At 42.6% G+C, this 18401-nt stretch overlaps 1 protein-coding gene across 2 annotated transcripts in view; it reads right to left on the bottom strand.

Annotated features, from left to right (window-relative positions):
• Window positions 1–693: 693 nt before the first annotated feature.
• Window positions 694–18401, bottom strand: part of SARNP (SAP domain containing ribonucleoprotein) — a 65477-nt gene continuing 47769 nt past the window's right edge. For both annotated transcript variants that reach the window (XM_080662686.1, XM_080662685.1), the window contains 2 exons: window positions 8040–8129; window positions 694–2135 (listed from right to left, as the gene is read on the bottom strand). In XM_080662686.1, the coding sequence (XP_080518812.1) occupies window positions 2094–2135; window positions 8040–8129 (132 nt within the window). In that variant the 3' untranslated portion in view covers window positions 694–2093. The remainder of the gene's footprint in view (window positions 2136–8039; window positions 8130–18401) is intronic.

The following is an 18401-nucleotide window of genomic DNA, read 5'->3' as shown; positions in this document are numbered from 1 at the left end:
ATGGAGGATAAAGAGGAAAAAGGACGCCTGTGAATATGAGAGAATGTAAATAGGCTTAAAGGGATGGACTGAGCCAGGCTGGTGTGGCTCAGTGGTTGAGCGTTGACCTATGAACCAGGAGGTAAAGAGATAAGGAGATTGCGGTAGAGAATAAGGAGATAAACATTGAAGGATCCATTGTTCCACTCCATTATCACCATATGCTCCACCCCTTTACCTATTACTAATTTTTATCATCCTTGGGTAGAAAACCCTTACTAAATCTATAACCTCTCTCAAACTGCAAAACAGAACTAATTCTCTCTGGTTCTGTTTTCAGAGTAGAGAGAGGAAAAATTAGTCTCAAATCAGGGCCTGGAGAAAAGAAAAGGGAGGCAGACAGAAGAGGCCAGAGGGAAGAAAACATTTACAGAATTCCCTTTTGTTCACTTTCCCAAAGTCTCAGAATGGGGCAGAATGTACAACAAATGGTTAATCTTTGGATCTGCTCTCCAAGGCAGTTTTCCTAAAGTGTCTAAACTTAGGTCTCTACCCTCCTCAGCAACCAAAAACACTTTGTGGGAAGAGATTCTTGGGAAGAGAGGATCAAATTATTACCTATTCATCACAAAATAAGGCAGAGGGTTTCAGTAGAAATAGAAACAAGAAATTATACCACAGCAACACAGCATTATGGTACCAAAGTCTTCAGGTAAGGTGTCAAGCTCTTAAGTTTTATTACCAAACAAACAAAAACCAACCTTATGTAGGTCCAGAAATAAAGATTAAGAGGAGAAACCTTATACCAACACATCAAAAAAGATTAAATAGGAGATCTCAATCTATGTGAAACCAAATGCAAACAAGCAGCCTGCTTAGGGAGAGCCAAACCTTTCTAAGTAGGAGGACCAGTAAGTAAAATGGATTTTAATAATATTTAAGAAATGTTACTGCCAAAGCGGCAATAGTATACTTCTGCAACAGAAGACAAACTAACACAGGGCTTGATTAGAAAGAAGCCTCCTGTCCACTGCTTATGTGCCCAATGATCTAGGCCAGCAGTCGGCAAACAGCGGTTCGCGAGCCGCGGTTTGCTGACCACTCATTTAGGCAATAATGCTTAACACCTCTGACATCCTGTCATGCTTTGATTCCCTACACTTTCTTCTAGCTCTGAGCGGTATCCAGCCCATTTCCTTTCCTGAACTGCCTACCAACAGGATCCCATATATTGGCTTTGGTTGAAATCAGACAGTATCACACCAGATCACTTTTGAAAATAAGACCCTTCTGGACTCCATTCTATGAGAGACTACCAATCATTAGCCCTTGTATTTTACATCCTCTGCACCTCCTAAAACCCATGGTATTCTCCCTATTTCATCCCAATGGGTCACATGAACCTGGAGAAGCAAAGACTCAGGGTAAAACTTGGCCTCTCCATGGAGGATAAAGAGGTAAAAAGATGCCTGTGAACATGAGAGAATATAAATAGGCTTAAAGGGATGGACTCAACCCAGCCGTATGGCTCAGTGGTTAAGTGTTGACCTATGAACCAGGAGATCATGGTTCAACTCCCAGTCAGGACATATGCCCCGGTTGCAGGCTTCGTCCCCAGTAGGGACGTGCAAGGGGGCAGCCAATCAATGATTCTCTCTCATCATTGATGTTCCTATCTCTCTCGCCTCTCCCTTCCACTCTGAAATCAATAAAAAAATATATTGATGGACTCAATCCTTCTCCTTAACCTCTTTTCTAATGGGTAAAAGCATTATGGCTAATTCCCTATATCTGTCCCTGAAGATCCCCATATCTGATTGACTCTGGCTCTAGGAACTCAAAGCAGTACCTAATAAAACACACTGTTCTCTTTTCTAATGATTTTTATTAACAAGCAAAATAATAATTAAAAAAACAAAACACAACAACAACAATCTTAAAGTTGGAACAGCAGTAAGTCAAACTGCTACTTAGTTCACGAATGTACCTGGGGTACATGCTCTCTCATTGTGAGGCAGCACCTAGGCACATGACTGTGTATTTAGGTATGTATGTGACCAAGAAGAGTCAGAGATGGAAACCACTGAAGAACAGAAAGCATTAAGAGTTTCTCATCAGGCAATCCCAAAGCGCTCTGCTCTTTTCCTCTTCTTTGCCTATAAGGAAAAAGCAAGAAGAGAAAAATTAGATTGCAAGACAACAGTGGCCTGGGTTCCTGGCTGCTTTAATCCAAATTCACATGGACTGTCACATGGTTGAAGAAGGAGGGAAGGCCCAGGCTTGAGCTTGGCAGCCAAAGATTTCATTTCTGAATTTCTCTTGTTATCCAGTAAGAGCTGGGGAGGTTCAGTGGAAAAGCAGGGTGAGAGGGGAGAAGATTATAAGGAGACAGGTCAGGAAGAAAAAAGGAGAAAAATAGTAGTAGAAAATGGAAAGATGCCTTAAGGAGAGAGGACCATTCAGCCTTGTAGCAAGTTAGCTTCGAAATAGTGGGCTCTTAAAAAAAAAAAAAATACATCTTTATTGATTTCTGAGAGGAAGGGAGGAGAGAGAGATAGGAACATCAATGATGAGAGATAATCATTGATTGGCTGCCTCCTGCACGCCCACACTAGGGATTGAGCCCGCAACCCGGAATGTGCCCTTAACTGGAATCGAACCTGGGACTCCTCAGTCCGCAGGCTGGTGCTCTATCCACTGAGCAAAACCAGCTAGGGCTTAATAGTGGACTCTTAACAGGCTGGGGAAAGTCTTCTAGTCATTGGGGAGATGGGAGATTTCAGAGGACAAAGGGTTGACCAATGCTATTTGGTGGAGGTGAGGGGAATGCCCTTTTGGACAGTCAGGCCCCCACAGCAGCTATTCCTAGGCCTCCAAATACAAAGAGCATAAAATCTTCAATACCAATGTAATAAATGGGGAAAGAAGGTGAGTCCCCAACATAGATCTCTTAAGGGAGGACACACTGGAGAGAGGGCACAAAATGGGGAAGGGGCGGAGGAAAGAAACACCTTTTTGTTCTAAGAGTGACACAAAATAGCACCGAACCCATCCTCATTCCAACCACTGCCCCCAGCAAAGGGGAGACGTCTTTTTCATTCCATTCACACAGGAGGTTTAATTTAGATTAAAAAGAAAAGCTAAGGCCGAAACCGGTTTGGCTCAGTGGACAGAGCGTCGGCCTGCGGACTGAAAGGTCCCGGGTTCGATTCCGGTCAAGGGCATGTACCTTGGTTGCGGGCACATCCCCAGTAGGGGATGTGCAGGAGGCAGCTGATCGATGTTTCTCTCTCATCGATGTTTCTGGCTCTCTATCCCTCTCCCTTCCTCTCTGTGAAATATCAATAAAATATATTAAAAAAAAAAAAAGAAAAAAAAAAAAAAGAAAAGCTAAGTGTATACAGGCCCAGACCACTCCACCTGGATTGACACAATTCTTTGGAATTAAAAAAAAAAAAAAAAAAAAAAAAAGCCATCTGGTCCATGAGCCTCAGAAGTTACTTCTTCCTTACATACACTGATTCTCCCAATAAATGCCAACATTCCTTGCCACCCAACAAAATCCTCATCCGCTTTATCTTGGAGAGGCCAAATGAACCAGCTTAGTGAGCATAACGCAGTTTCCTTGGGAAAAAGGGAGTAATTTAAACTAGATTTAAAATAAGCCTAAGTTTATGGTTTATTTCTAGTTCATCCTGGCAAATCAATAAGTAAGCAGATACTTACAATAGGTAATGATTTATTCTGAATTAGCATAAAAAACACAAATCCCTCTAGTTTTTTCCTAGTGAAGATGTAAACTGATCAGATTCCAAAATTTTCAGGGTTTATTATTATTATTTTAAATGTTTCTTAATTGATTTTTTAGAGAGAGACAGACAGACAGAAACATGGATGAGAGAGAATCATTGATTGGCTGCCTCCTGCACATCCCCTACTGGATTGAGCTGGCAACCTGGGCATGTTCCCGACCAAGAATTGAACTGTGACTTCTTGGTTCATGCATGAGTTGATGCTCAAATACTGAGCAACACCAGCTAGGCAGTTTACTTTTATTATTCATAAAAAAAAAAAACAAAAAAAAAAAACAAACTTCGTAAGATTTTCGGTGTATAAGTTAATAAATATTCAGAGGATATCTCCAGAGGTAGATGGAAAGAAAGAAGTAAATTTGGATTAAATGGGAGAAAGAACCTTCTAAAATCCTTTCCACCCAAATAATTTCTATAGTTCAAAACATATTTATTATTTCAACTGTTCCTTATGTACACCTCAGGTGATACTTGGTCTCCATTACAGATATTCTCATGTATCTGCAACAAGCAAAATAATAATTAAAACATTATTAAGAAAATTGACTATGAACCTTTCAATCAGCAAATCAGTATTGTCTGTCCATGTTCTGAGCAGTCTTCCAAAGCTTAAGGGTCAGTGAATGGGAGTTGTTATTCTAGGGGAAGCTGGAATGTGGATGAACTTAAGTCTTTTTTTTTTTTAACATAAGTATTTTTTTAAAATGTATTTTATTGATTTTTTTAAAAAAATATATTTTATTGATATTTTACAGAGAGGAAGGGAGAGGGATAGAGAGTTAGAAACATCGATGAGAGAGAAACATCGATCAGCTGCCTCCTGCACACCTCCCACTGGGGATGTGCCCGCAACCAAGGTACATGGCCTTGACTGGAATCGAACCCGGGACCCTTCAGTCCGCAGGCCGACGCTCTATCCACTGAGCCAAACCAGTTAGGGCCAATTTTTTTTTTATGGAGAGGAGGGGAGAGGGATAGAGAGTTAGAAACATCAATGAGAGATAAACATTAATCAGCTGCCTCTTGCACACCCACTACTGGGGATGTGCCCGCAACCAAGGTACACGCCCTTGACCGGAATCGAACCTGGGACCCTTGAGTCCCCAGGCCAACGCTCTATCCACTGAGCCAAATCGGTTAGGGCTTGAACATAAGTCTTAAATTAAAAAGCCACTCTTGGAGAAACCAAGATGGCGGCATAGGTGAACACCTAAATTGCTGCCTTGCACAACAATTTCAAAACTACAGCTAAAAGACAGAACAGACATCATCCAGAACCACAGGAAAGCTGGCTGAGTGGAAATTCTACAACTAGAAGGAAAGAGAGGTGCACACAGAGACTCAGAGGAGTTGCAAAAGGCTGAGGTACGGAGTCACGCGCACGGAGAGGACAGGCAGTTGAGTGCCTAGCTAGCTTTTTCTAGCGGGAGGAAGGCAGAAGTCCCGACTGCGTTGAACTCCAGTTCCGACTGCACTGAACCCGTTTTGGGCGAGACCCTGGGGACCCAGACTCATACGGGGGGAGTCTGGACTGTCAGGAAAAGAGAGGAGCGCACGGAAACTAAGGGGAGCCACAAAAGGTGAGGTCTGGAGGCATGCACGAGTGCACGCAGAGAGGACTGACTGCTGAGTGTGCCGCTGGCTTTCTCTAGTGGGAGGAAGGCGGAAGCTCCCGACTGCGCTGAACTCCAGTTCTGGGTGAGAATCTGGGAATCCAGATTCATTGGGGGAGAAACTGGACTGTCTGGCAGCAGGCGAAACTCGAGGGCGGCTTTCTCTCAGAGGTGCTTGCAGCGATTACTGAGGGACACTGAGACCCAGGGGCCTCATAGGGCAGGGCTTATGGGAAGCCAAGGCTGTCTGCTCAGCCCTGAGACTCCGCCCCATCCAAACTGAGCACAGAGGCTTTTGCAATTTTGCAAGTCTTGTCTCATAAGGCTGTCTCCAGCACAGAAGTTCTCCCAGTGTAGACACAGCTGATCCTCACAGCCAATTGGCCTGGAGGTCAATTCCTCCCAGTGACACCAACAACAATTAAGACTTAACTACAACAAGGCTGTACACACAGTCCACAAAGGGGTGCACCAAAAGAGTCCACCTCAGGTAACTGGGGAGGCTGAGCCACTGGACCATATAGGACACCTAGCACACAAAGCTACTCTACCAACTCAGGGAAGCAACGAAAATGCAGAGACAAAGAAACAGATCACAAACGAAAGAAAGGGCAGAAAGCAAACAACTGGATATAGAGTTCAAAACCACGGTTATAAGGTTTTTCAAGAATTTCCTAGAAAAGGCCGATAAATTTAGTGAGACTCTCGAGGATATGAAAAAGGACCAACTAGAAATTAAACACACACTGACTGAAATAAAAAATATTATACAGAGACCTAACAGCAGACTAGAGGACCGCAAGAATCAAGTCAAAGATTTGAAATACAAAGAAGCAAAAAACACTCAACAGGAAAAGAAAAAAGAATCCAAAAATTTGAAGATAGTGTAAGGAGACTCTGGGACAACTTCAAGTGTACCAACATCAGAATTATGGGGGTGTCAGAAGAAGACAGAGAGCAAGATACGGAAAACCTATTTGAAGAAATAATGACTGAAAACTTCCCCCACCTGGTGAAAGAAATAGACTTACAAGTCCAGGAAGCGCACAGAAGCCCAAACAAAAGGAATCCAAAGAGGACCACACCAAGACACATCATAATTAAAATGCCAAGAGCAAAAGACAAAGAGAGAATATTAAAAGCAGCAAGAGAAAAACAGTTAATTACCTACAAGGGAGCACCCATACAACTGTTAGCTCATTTCTCAACAGAAACTATGCAGGCCAGACGGGAGTGGCAAGAAATATTCAAAGTGATGAATAGCAAGAACCTACAACCAAGATTACTCTACCCAGCAAAGCTATCATTCAGAATTGAAGGGCAGATAAAGAGCTTCACAGATAAGAAAAAGCTAAAGGAGTTCATCACCACCAAACCAGTATTACATGAAATGCTGAAAGGTATTCTTTAAGAAGAGGAAGAAGAAAAAGGTAAAGATAAAAATTATGAACAACAAATACATACCTATCAACAAGTGAATCTAAAAATCAAGTGAATAAAAAATCTGATGAACAGAATAAACTGGTGAATATAATAGAATCAGGGGCATAGAAAGGGAGTGGACTGACAATTCTCGGGGAAAGAGGTGTGGGGGGGGGGTGCAGAAAGAGACTGGACAAAAATCATACACCTATGGATAAGGACAGTGAGGGGGAGGTAAGGGCAGAGGGTGGGGTGGGAACCGGGTGGAGGGGAGCTATGGGGGGGAAAAAGAGGAACAATTGTAATAATCTGAACAATAAAGATTTATTAAATTGAAAAAAATAAAATAAAAAAGCCACTCTTTCATTTTGAGAAACTATTTGTAAACAAAGTGATAAAAAAAATAAATCTCATTTGAGTCTATTGTCCTATTCCAGAGGAGACTTAGGCACACGTATACTTGTGTCTGGGTTGGATATGGGTATCATTAAATGATCAAAGAAATATGCTTGGCTGACTATCAGAGACATTGCTTACTGAATATGCTTAATATATAGGTGTTATGTCAAGCATTCTACATAGAATCATCTATTTTTACAAAGAAACATTTCATGCTTAAAATACCACTTCAAGGTAGGTATTACTATCTCTACATCCCAGATGATGAAACGGAGGTTAAGAAAAGTACCATAACCTGGAGATTATTATGGTAAGTAAAATAAAACAGAGAAAGACAATATCACATGATCTCACTTATATGTAGAATCTAATGAGTAAAATAAACTGACGGGGTGCCGGGGAGGAAAGTACCATATTTTGTAACAGTTATCAAGTAAAGGACAAAAGATCTTCTCATCTGAGCACTTAAGAAGTAGGCCAGGGAGCCCTAACAGGTTTGGCTCAGTGGATAGAGCGTCGGCCTGCAGACTGAAGGGTCCCGGGTTCGATTCCGGTCAAGGGCATGTGCCTTGGTTGCGGGCACATCCCCAGTAGGGGGTGTGCAGGAGGCAGCTGATCGATGTTTCTCTCTCTCATCAATGTTTCTAACTCTCTCTCCCTCTCCCTTTCTCTCTGTAAAAAATCAATAAAATATATTAAAAAAAAAAAAAAAAAAAAAAAGAAGTAGGCCAGGGAAATAATAGTGTTTCTCCACTCAGTTTGTTCATCCTCATTTCCCTTCAAGGGCTCTACGAAACATTTATGTATATTTTACCTCTGTATCCTCTGTGGTTCCTGTTCCAGCTGAACTTGTGACAATTCCAAATCGCTCCTTCCTCTTTTTCAGCTTCTCATCATCTTCAGACTGTTCGGGGACAAAGAAAATGGTTGAAACAAGCTAGCCTCCATTCACAAGGTAAATGGGAATAAAACTGTAACTTGTGGATCACAATATGCCAGCCAACCTTATGGTAAGAACTAACGATCACACAAACAGAAAAAAATAGATAAGAAAATGAATAAACTAGTATACAGCATTTTGTCTCTAAAATGACTAAAAATTTAAGGCCTCCCAGCTGACAGGAACAGGGAGATTGGAAGATCATGAAACAGATTATGAACTTCAAGGCAGCCCTGGCCAGTGTGGCTCAGTTGGCTAAGTGTCCAGTTCCATTCCTGGTCAGCACATATACCCAGGTTGTGGTTATGATCCCCAGTCGGGATGCATGTGGGAAGCAACTGATCGATGTTTTTCTCTCACACTGATGTTTCTCTCTCTCTCTCCCCCGTCTCCTTTCCTCTCTCTAAAAATCAATAAAACTCATTAAAAAAATAAAAACAAAAACAACTTGGGGGCTACTCATGGCAATGGCACAAGCATGATATCATTGATCCTGACTACTAAAGACGAGATTTCAGGAATGGCAAAAATGTTAGCAGTCTGTTGGTTCTAACCAGTGTGGCTCAATTGGTTAGAACGTCCCTGTGCACCAAGAGGTAGGGGATTTCGATTCTAGGTCAGAGCACTTACCCAAGTTTTGAGTTGGACCCTTAGTCTTGGTGCATATGGGAGGTAATTGATGTCTGTGTCTCTTTCTCTCCCCCCTCCCTCCCTCAATTGAAAAACCATCTTTCAGTCCTGGGAGCCATTACATCTGTATAACAAAGATTCAAACTTTAAAACAAAGTACCTCCAAATGGCCTAGTGGTTTACTGTGGTATAATTATAACAGAAGTAAAGGAAAAGAAAGTCAACACTGACTATGAACCTTTCAAACCAATTAATATATTATTGTATTTGTATGACAAATTCTATACAGAGGCTCTTAAAGCACTACTTTCAGATGATAGCAAGTATGGCTTCATTGTAATAGATTATAGTGGTGTACTTTTTGGCACACTCCAAGGAAACACAAGAGAAGTCCTGCACATATTCACTGTGGATCTCCCTAAGAAACATGGTAGAGGAGGTCAGTTAGACCTAACTGTGTTCAGAAACTAGCTAAGAGAGCTGTGCAGCTGTTTATTTCTGGGGACAAAGTGAATGTAGCTGGTCTCATTTTAGCTGAATCAGCTGACTTTATAACTTTTTTTAAATCCTCAAATGAGAATTAGAGAAGGATAAATCTCATTTCACAAAGAGATAGGATAAAAACATGAACTAATTTAGAATATGCCCTTGCTGGAATGGTTTGCTAACAACTACAAAACTTGGAGCCTGGCTGGTGTGGCTCAGTTGGTTGAGCACTGTCCTGTGCACCGAAGGGTCATGGGTTCAATTCCTAGTCAGGGCACATATCCAGGTTGCAGGTTCAATCTCCGGTTGGGGTGAATGCAGGAGACAGCCAATCAATGTTTCTCTCTTACATTGATGTTTCTCTCTCTCACCCTGTCTCTAAAAAAACCAAACAAACAAAAAAACATATCCTCGGGTGAGGATAACAAAAAAATTTAGAGTTACATTGAAAAGTGTTACAGCTAAGTCACAAGAAGGATCCCAACTTGTGAAAGGTTCTGGTGGAATTGGAGGTATCTTGTGGTGCCTGTCGACATGGGTCCAGCAAAATGTGTTTCACCCCTTCTGCATCCAACCCAAGGAGCATACATGTAGTGGAATCCAACAGATTCCTTCCTTATAGTTGGAACATTTCCAGAACTTAATCCCTGAGCATTAGATATTGGATAAAAAATTAAATAAAACCAGGCCCAGCCCTACACTTTGGTTTATCAGCGCAGCAGCCTACAACTACGTTTGTAAATGCCACTTTGGACTAATTTAAACAAAAATCCTAATTACACAACTAGGTTTTATGATGAGCAAATAAAAATCTTTGTGATTAGGTGAAAAAAGCAACAATGAGAATCCCAGTTTTTACTTTTTAAAAAATATATATATTTTATTGATTTTTTACAGAGAGGAAGGGAGAGGGATAGAGAGTTAGAAACATCAATGAGAGAGAAACATCGATCAGCTGCCTCCTGCACACTTCCCACTGGGGATGTGCCCGCAACCAAGGTACATGCCCTTGACCGGAATTGAACCTGGGACCTTTCAGTCCGCAGGCCGATGCTCTATCCATTGAGCCAAACCAGTTAGGGCCCCAGTTTTCACTTTTACTCAATAGTGAAATTTGTTGTTCTTGTAATTGATAAAAAAGAATTATTTTTTAAACCTTCATACACAGAACAAAAGTACTGCAAACCTTCAAAAGTTAACAGAAATGAGATTGTTAAAAAATAAAGTAAGTAGGGCCTCAATATGCATAAGACGAGTAAAAACAAACTAGTAAATTTCTGCTGAAAAAATATTTGTCGTTTACAGAGCTAGGGTTAGTTAAACAAACTGAACAAGCAAAGCTGGATAGCTGCCCTGCTTTTGACTGAAGAGATAGCTCCTGTGATCATACGAACAAAGGCAACTCCTTGGCTGGGGTGGACAGTAGAGGTATTAAAAAATGCCTGTTTCTGTAGGTCTCTGGATTGCCTTTCCTTTTGACTCTTTGGGTTTTGAGACACCCAGAGACACAGTGCCTACAGAAAGCAGGAATATGAATCCTTGGGGTTTAAAAAAATCCAGCTCAGGAGCACCAAACAGAAGCTTTGTTCAAAAGTTTGTTTGAACTTTTTTAACTTGACCTTATGTTGGTTACCAAAGAAACTATCCTGGCCTATGGTGAGGGTGGGTATGTGAGGGTCTCTTGAGGTGTATAAGAGGATGGATTCTATGTCTAGATGTGCCAAGTTTGGGGGAGAGGGGAATGAGACATCCAGAGAGCACACCTGAGTTTAGATGTTTAGTAATCCTAAGGCTGAGCTTTAAAATACTGGTGACTTGGGTTCGCAGAGAAGGTGGAAAATGAGAAAATACCTGTTAAAATGGGATAAATAAAGTGGCAGGTCTGGGTCCTGATGGGAATATGTATGAGACTATTACACTGAACAGTACTGGATATTAACAGCAGCTCAGTCTTTAAACAGTTCTAGGAGAATGGCCAGCTTCAATTCTAATTTACTAAGTTGAAACATTCTCTCTAGTTACAGGGCAGGCATCATCAGTCTCTTGGATGCTTGGAAAATGTCCAGAGCATCTCTCTCTCTTAGAGAGATGACTGGTTCCTTGACTCACCTTACTTCAAAATCCTTTCTAACTATTCAGAGCTCTTTCAGCTTGAGAAACATGTTCACATTCTCCTTTTTGCTGCACCTGCTTTCTGGTAAGAAAGAAGCTAAGAAAAAGGTTGGTGGCTATGAAGGACTGAAAAATCCAACATATGAGTTATCATTGGTTGATTATTATATGTGCCCTGCCTGACCGGTGGTTGAACCCACAACCTTAGAGTATCAGGACAATGCTCTAATCAGCTGACCTACCCGGCCAGGGCTAGAACAGAATATTGCCTACATAGTGTTTTGTTGTTGTTGCTAATCCTTCACCGTTTTTTCCTCATTGATTTTTTTTAGAGAGAATGGAAGGGAGGGGGGAGAGACAGAGAGAGAGAGAAACATCGATGTAAGAGAGACACATCGATTGATTGCCTCCCAGGGATTGAGCTTGCAACTGAGGTTTGTGCCCTTGAATGGAATCGGACCCATGATCCTTTATTCCTCAGGCCAAGGCTCTAACCACCGAGCAACTGGCTATGGCTTGCATATTAGTTTTTCTGCCTTTTTCATTATAACCACCAGCAAAATCCATAGTGTGTGCATAACTCTTGTAATCTAAGCTATTATAAAAGACTGAGCCAGGTCCGGCTAGTGAACCAGAGATCACGGTTAGATTCCCAGTCAGGTACATGACCGGTTTGCAGACTCAGTCCCTAGTGGAGGACGTGCAGGAGGCAGCAGATCAATGATTCTCTATGATCACTGATCCTTCTATCTTTTGTTCCCTCTCCCTTCCTCTCTGAAATCTCTCTCTCTATATAAAAAGAGCTAATATGCAAATTAGGCCAGGAAGCTGTAACAGTCACGACCAGCTCAGGAGGCGGGGCCTGGCGCAGGCACAGAGCCTGAGAGAACAACCGACAGGGTGGCCCGCACCTGGCTTCGGAGCCGGAGAGAACACGCAGGGGGGGTGGCCCCTGCCCCACGGCCACGGCGCTGGGCTGCTGGGGCTGGAGCAGCAGAGACATAAACCTGCAGGGAGGCCGGCCCCCAGCCCCAGCCCCAGCCCCAGCCCTGCGGCTGAGGGCCGAGTTTGATTCTGATCAAGGGCATGTACCTAGGTTGCAGGCTCCTCCCTGACCGGCGCCCAGGTCAGGGCTCATGCAGGAGGCAACCAATCGAAGTGTGCCTCTCACACTGATGTTTCTCTCTGTCTTTCCCTCTCTCCTCACACTCTAAAAATCAATGGGAAAATATCCTCATGTGAGGATAAAAAATAAAATGTCATATCCTATGAAAGAGACATCTTGAAAATGCCTAAAGAAATTTGTCATTTTTTCGTTGTGAAGGACTGGAGTCCATGTTGATGAAAACACCTTGGCAGCTGTGGCTGTGGCGGCCGGCAGTGGCAGCAGCAACGGGGTGATGGGGGTGGCACCTTCCCCTGATCAGCCCGGTTGCCTCCCGCAGAGGCTGGGCTGAGGGACACCCCCCCCTCCCAGTACACAAATTTCATGCACCGGGCCTCTAGTCAATAATAAAACAACAACAACAACACAGATGCCCAGCATATGCCTTAAAAAAAAAAAGACTGAGTCAAATTTCAAGAAAAAAAGAAGTATCTTGTCTTGCCCTAGTCGATATGGATCAGTGGTTAGAGCGCTGACCCATGCAAGTACCTCGGTTGCAGGTTTGATCCCTGGCCCCAGTTGGGGTTTGTGCGGGAGGTAACCAATTGATTTGTTGTCTCACTCCTCGAGGTTTCGTGCTCTCTCCCTCTCTCCTCTCCCTACTTCCCTTCCACTCTCTCTAAAAATCAAAGAAAAAAATACACTCGGGAGGATTAACAACAACAAAATAGTAAAAGATGTACCTTGTCCTTAACTTTAATAATCATAAATTAAAATAATAATATAGTCACTAAGATTTGAGTGACTGTATTTTCTTTCTATAGCAATTAAAAAAATAGTAGGTACTATGCCATATATAGTATGTACTTTAACTAAATTTGTTTCATAGATAAGAAAACTGAGGCTTAGCTCTAACTGGTTTAGCTCAGTGGATAGAGCGCCGGCCTGCAGTCTGAAGGGTCCCGGGTTCGATTCTGGTCAAGGGCATGTACCTTGGTTGCAGGCACATCCCCAGTAGGGGGTGTGCAGGAGGCAGCTGATTGATGTTTCTCTCTCATCGATGTTTCTAACTCTCTATCCTCTCCCTTCCTCTCTGTAAAAAATCAATAAAATATATTTAAAAAAAGAAAACTGAGGCTTAGAGAGATTAAGTAACTTGCCCAAAGTCTCACAAATAGTCTTACATAGTAAATGGCAGAGCCAGGAATGAATCCCAGAATATTTTTACTCAAGAACCCACCTTTACTATATCCTCAGGTATCTGATATAAGCATTTCTTTGGAATAATAGAAGCAAATAAAAATCTTTATGTGAACAGGTGGAAAAAAACAATGGAAGAAGTGCTTAATTCCCAAAGGATAAAGATAAGGACCCTTAGCTAAGTTGTGAACTACTTTAACAACTTCCATATCACTCAAATAACTTCGGTCAATGCTAGGATCCTATTCCCTTTTACCATACCAAATGCCTCCACTTTATAACTAACAGGGGATCTAAGGAATGGACTCCAGTTACTAATCTTTTTTAAAAAATTGATTTGAAAGAGAGAGGAAGAGGGGGAGATAGAATCATCGATCTGATTGATGCTTCCCATACATACCCCGACTGAGGGATCCACTGGGGAGCAAACCCGCAACCTGGGTATGTGCCCTGACCAGGAATTGAACCCATGACCCTTCAGTGTATGGGACAACACTTCAACCAACTCAGCCACACCGACCAGGGCTCCAGTTAGTAATCTTATATTAAAGATTCTCTCAGTCAAATTTGTTTCTAATTCTGGCTAACTGGCTATTTCATCTGTTGAACTGTAATTAAAGAATTATGAACATAGGCCTCTCTACATTTTTCCTTACCTAAGTAACTAGAAAAAGTTTTGCCTACCATCACTAAAATAAAACTGAATAACTGGTATGGCTCAGTTGGTTGAGCGTTGTCCTGTGCACCAAGTGTTCAATTCCGGGTCAGGGCACATACCTGCGTTGTGGGCTCGATCCCCAGTAAGGGGTGTGCAAGAGGCAGCAGATCCATTGTTTCTCTTTCCCTTTCCCTTCCTCTCTAAAATCAACTTTAAAATATATTTTTAAAAGTGAGTAAGGGATATAAATGGCAATTTCAAAATGAGAGACTCTAGCCCAGTCGGTGTGGCTCAGTGGTTGAGTGCCAACCTATGAACCAGTTGGTCAGGTTCGATTCCCAGTCAGGGCACATGCCCAGGTGGCGGGCTAGAGACCCAGTTGGGGGTGTGCAGGAGGCAGCCAATTAATGATTCTCTCTCATCATTTATGTTTCTATCTCTCCTTCACGCTTCCTCTCTGAAGTCAATAAAAATATATTTAAAACAATTTTTTAAAATCTCCATTTCACTAAGTCTCCAGGCCAAGCAGAAAATAAAAGGAACATTCCATCCTTTTCTTGAAGAGAGGCAGGACTAGACCATATTTTGGTAAACTTACCACACTAAGCACTTATTCCGATTCAATTCAATGCTAGTGGTACTTGAGCAAGTTCAAATTACAGAGAGGGAGATGCCACTCTTGAAGCCCAGCCATTCTCTCAGCACAAACCCTAGGACCACTCCCTTCATAAATCTCATCACAAAGTCTATCTGGAACGTGTGAGAAAACCTTTCTTCTCGTTCCCTATTTTGCTATATCCCGAAATGGGAATTTTGACTTCTAAATTAAATTTCATGTTTCTTATTGAGCTCAAAGGTGAGGCAAGAACAAGGGAGGTAAAAGAATGGGGGGGGGGCGGCGCAGGGGAGAGAAGGATATACTTCTCTAGCCACTGAGGGTAGAATCAGAGTTTTCCCCACAAGCTTCGTTTTTTAATCACATCTTTGGTGCTTTTCCTGGAGATCCAGGCAGAACATCTGCTCTAAATCTACCAGGGGCTCTAGGTGAAAAAACAACAATAGATTCCCCCCACTTCCCACACCCTACAAACAGCCTGCCTAGCCCTCACCCGCAGAAAGCAGTGAGGGTTTATTTTGTGCATGCCTGCTCTTTCCTCACCACCCAGAGGCCCTCAGCTCCCCTCCTAAAGCCTCTTTCCTTCTTGCCCTGCAGGGAAAGTGCACAACAGGCCCAGTAAATCAACACAGTTCTAATGATCTCTCTCACTTAACCCTTCTAGCGTGACGGTGTCGCATGGAGACAATCGTACAATAAACTTCACTCCATCTTTAGCTCCTTCCTGACAGGTTTTGATTCATGGGATGGTGAGACCCATCTGAGGGAAATTACCTTGATCAAAACGCATCTCTCTCTGCATTCATCAGGCCAATGCCCCCCAGGTCATGCTCAAGTGCACAAATGGGTTATGCATCTGCAGGCAGCAATGACTCCTCTAGCTCAGTGTCATATGCATTGACAAACCCTTCCGTTCTTCACCCCCCTACTCCCAACCCTCTCCTGCAAACCCTCAACCACTAACTCTTTATTCTTCCCATGCATGCTCCTGTGTCAGAAGAATAGTGCTGGAATCTGAAATGCCCTTATTTCCTATTAAGTGAAAACTCCTAAAAACATACAATTTGCATCCAGAATCAGAAAAGAAACCTCACTAAACACAGGAATTGGATGTTCAGATTGATCAATATATGGATCAATATAGTATTTCCTCCATCCTGTCACTCAAGATTTTTTTTTTAAATATATTTTTTATTGATTTTTTACAGAGAGGAAGGGAGAGGGATAGAGAGTTAGAAACATTGATGAGAGAGAAACATCGATTCAGTTGCCTCCTGTGCACCCCTACTGGGGATGTGCCCGCAACCAAGGTACATGCCCTTGACCGGAATCAAACCCGGGACCCTTGAGTCCACAGGCTGATGCTCTATCCACTGAGCCAATCTGGCAAGGGCCTGTCACTCAAGATTTAAATAGCAAGCCAAATGACTGATGCCATAATAATCCTATTTCCCCAAAACTGTCTTTTCTTTTTAAAAGCTCATTCATAAATATGAAAAAGGGAATTGTGTAAAAGGAGAGTCCATCCTATATAATAAAAGGCCAGTGACCATAACGGCATAACGATCAGAACGACCGATCCACCAGTAGCTATGAGGTGCATTGATCATCTCTAGGTCCCTCCCCACAGCCCGCAGGCTCCAATCACTTGATGGCAAATAGGGAACCAAGGGGAACCGGGGGTGGGGGTGGGGTGGCGGCAGGGCGGGACTGGGGACTGGCGAATAGGGGAAATGGCCGACCTCTTGGTCCCTCCCCCTGGCCTGCAGGCTCCGATCATGGAAAATGGGGAACCACAGGGAACCAGGAACGGGGGTGGGTGGCGGTGGGTGGCGGTGGGGCAGGACTGGGGACTGGCAAGCTGGTGGAAGGCAGACATCTTGGTCCCTCCCCCTGACCCACGGCTCCGATTGCTGCATGGCCAATGGGGAACCACAGGGAACCGGGGTGGGCAGCGGCAGGTCGGGACTGGGGACTGGCAAGCAGGCTGAAGATGGCTCTGATTGCAGGCTAGGCCTAGGGATCCTACCCGTGTACGATTTCGTGCGCTGGGCCTCTAGTACATTATACACACACACACACACACACACACACACACACACACACATACACACACACACACACATATATATGCAGAACTGGACAGAAAGCATGATTAATATTTAATAAAGCCAATATCCCCATGAATCACTATCACGGTATTTTCCATCATAAGACAGTTCCAAACTGAACCCTTCAGAAGACATCTTCAACTTTCCAAAAATCACTTTTGTCCTTGTTTCCTTTATATTTGCAAAATCCTCAGGCAATATACAGAAAAGAATACTTGCTGAGGGAAAAGACTGAGAAATTCACGATACAAATACAAGTTACATGTGTGAATGTGCTCAGCACCTAGGAACTAACATATAGGTTAACTCAATAAATATTAGATATTAGTTTTATTGAAACATTCCTCCAGGTCCTTGAAACAAAGTGTGAGACTACTAACAATTTGAAGCTAACAATGCCATAGATTCCTCTTCCTCATTAGAAGTGAAGTCACCAAAAGTTCGTAAGAATCAGACTCATTACCAAGGCAACAAGGAAATTTATTTTAGCTGCAAGGCAAATGAGTATTGGGCAAATGACTAAATTTAGGGTTAAAGTGTGTCAGAACAGCCTGGTGGGCATGGCTCAGTGGTTGAGTGTTGACCTATGAACCAGGAGGTCATGGTTCAATTCCCAGTCAGGGCACATGCCCAGGTTATGGGACATGCAAGGGGCAGCCGATCAACGATTCTCTCTCATCATTGAGATTTTCTCTCTCTCTCTGAAATCAATAAAAAAATATATATATAAAAAAAAGTGTGGCAGAACAGTAACCAAACAAAACCAGAGTTTTCTCTACTAAGTGCTATTAAGCATCTTCTCTTTCTGGAAACCTAAAAAAAAAAATCTATGCTGCCAAGCTTCACTGATTTCATCATCCCTAATAATTAATGACTACAAAAATAGATATCTATATAAGGAAATATCTGAGGGAACTGAGCAAGGATCCAATATCTAATTTTGTGGACCCAGTCCCAGGTACTCTAAAGCAGCGGCCGCTAACCTTTCGGACCTCACGGACCACCAGTGGTCCCCAGAACACCGGTTGTTGACTGCTGCTCTAAAGGCCTCTGAGGAATTACTTTCACTGAATTACCTGACATCAATTTCTATCAACAATTTCAGTAACACTAAAATTTTAAAATTAATCCATTCATCTACTAGTCATTCAAATATCCACCGAGTATCTACTTTTGGTCAGGCACTGTATTGGCATTAGAAATAGAGATGAATAAAACAAAGATCCTTAAACTCATGTGGCTTATGAATTCACAACTGAGTTATTGTAAAGATGTGTGCCACTGTTCATTACAGCACTGCATTATGAGGACCCATGGG

This window comes from Plecotus auritus (assembly GCF_963455305.1).
Source record: "Plecotus auritus genome assembly, chromosome: 3".
Lineage (NCBI taxonomy): Eukaryota > Metazoa > Chordata > Mammalia > Chiroptera > Vespertilionidae > Plecotus > Plecotus auritus.
This window is presented reverse-complemented; position numbering and strand designations above follow the sequence as displayed.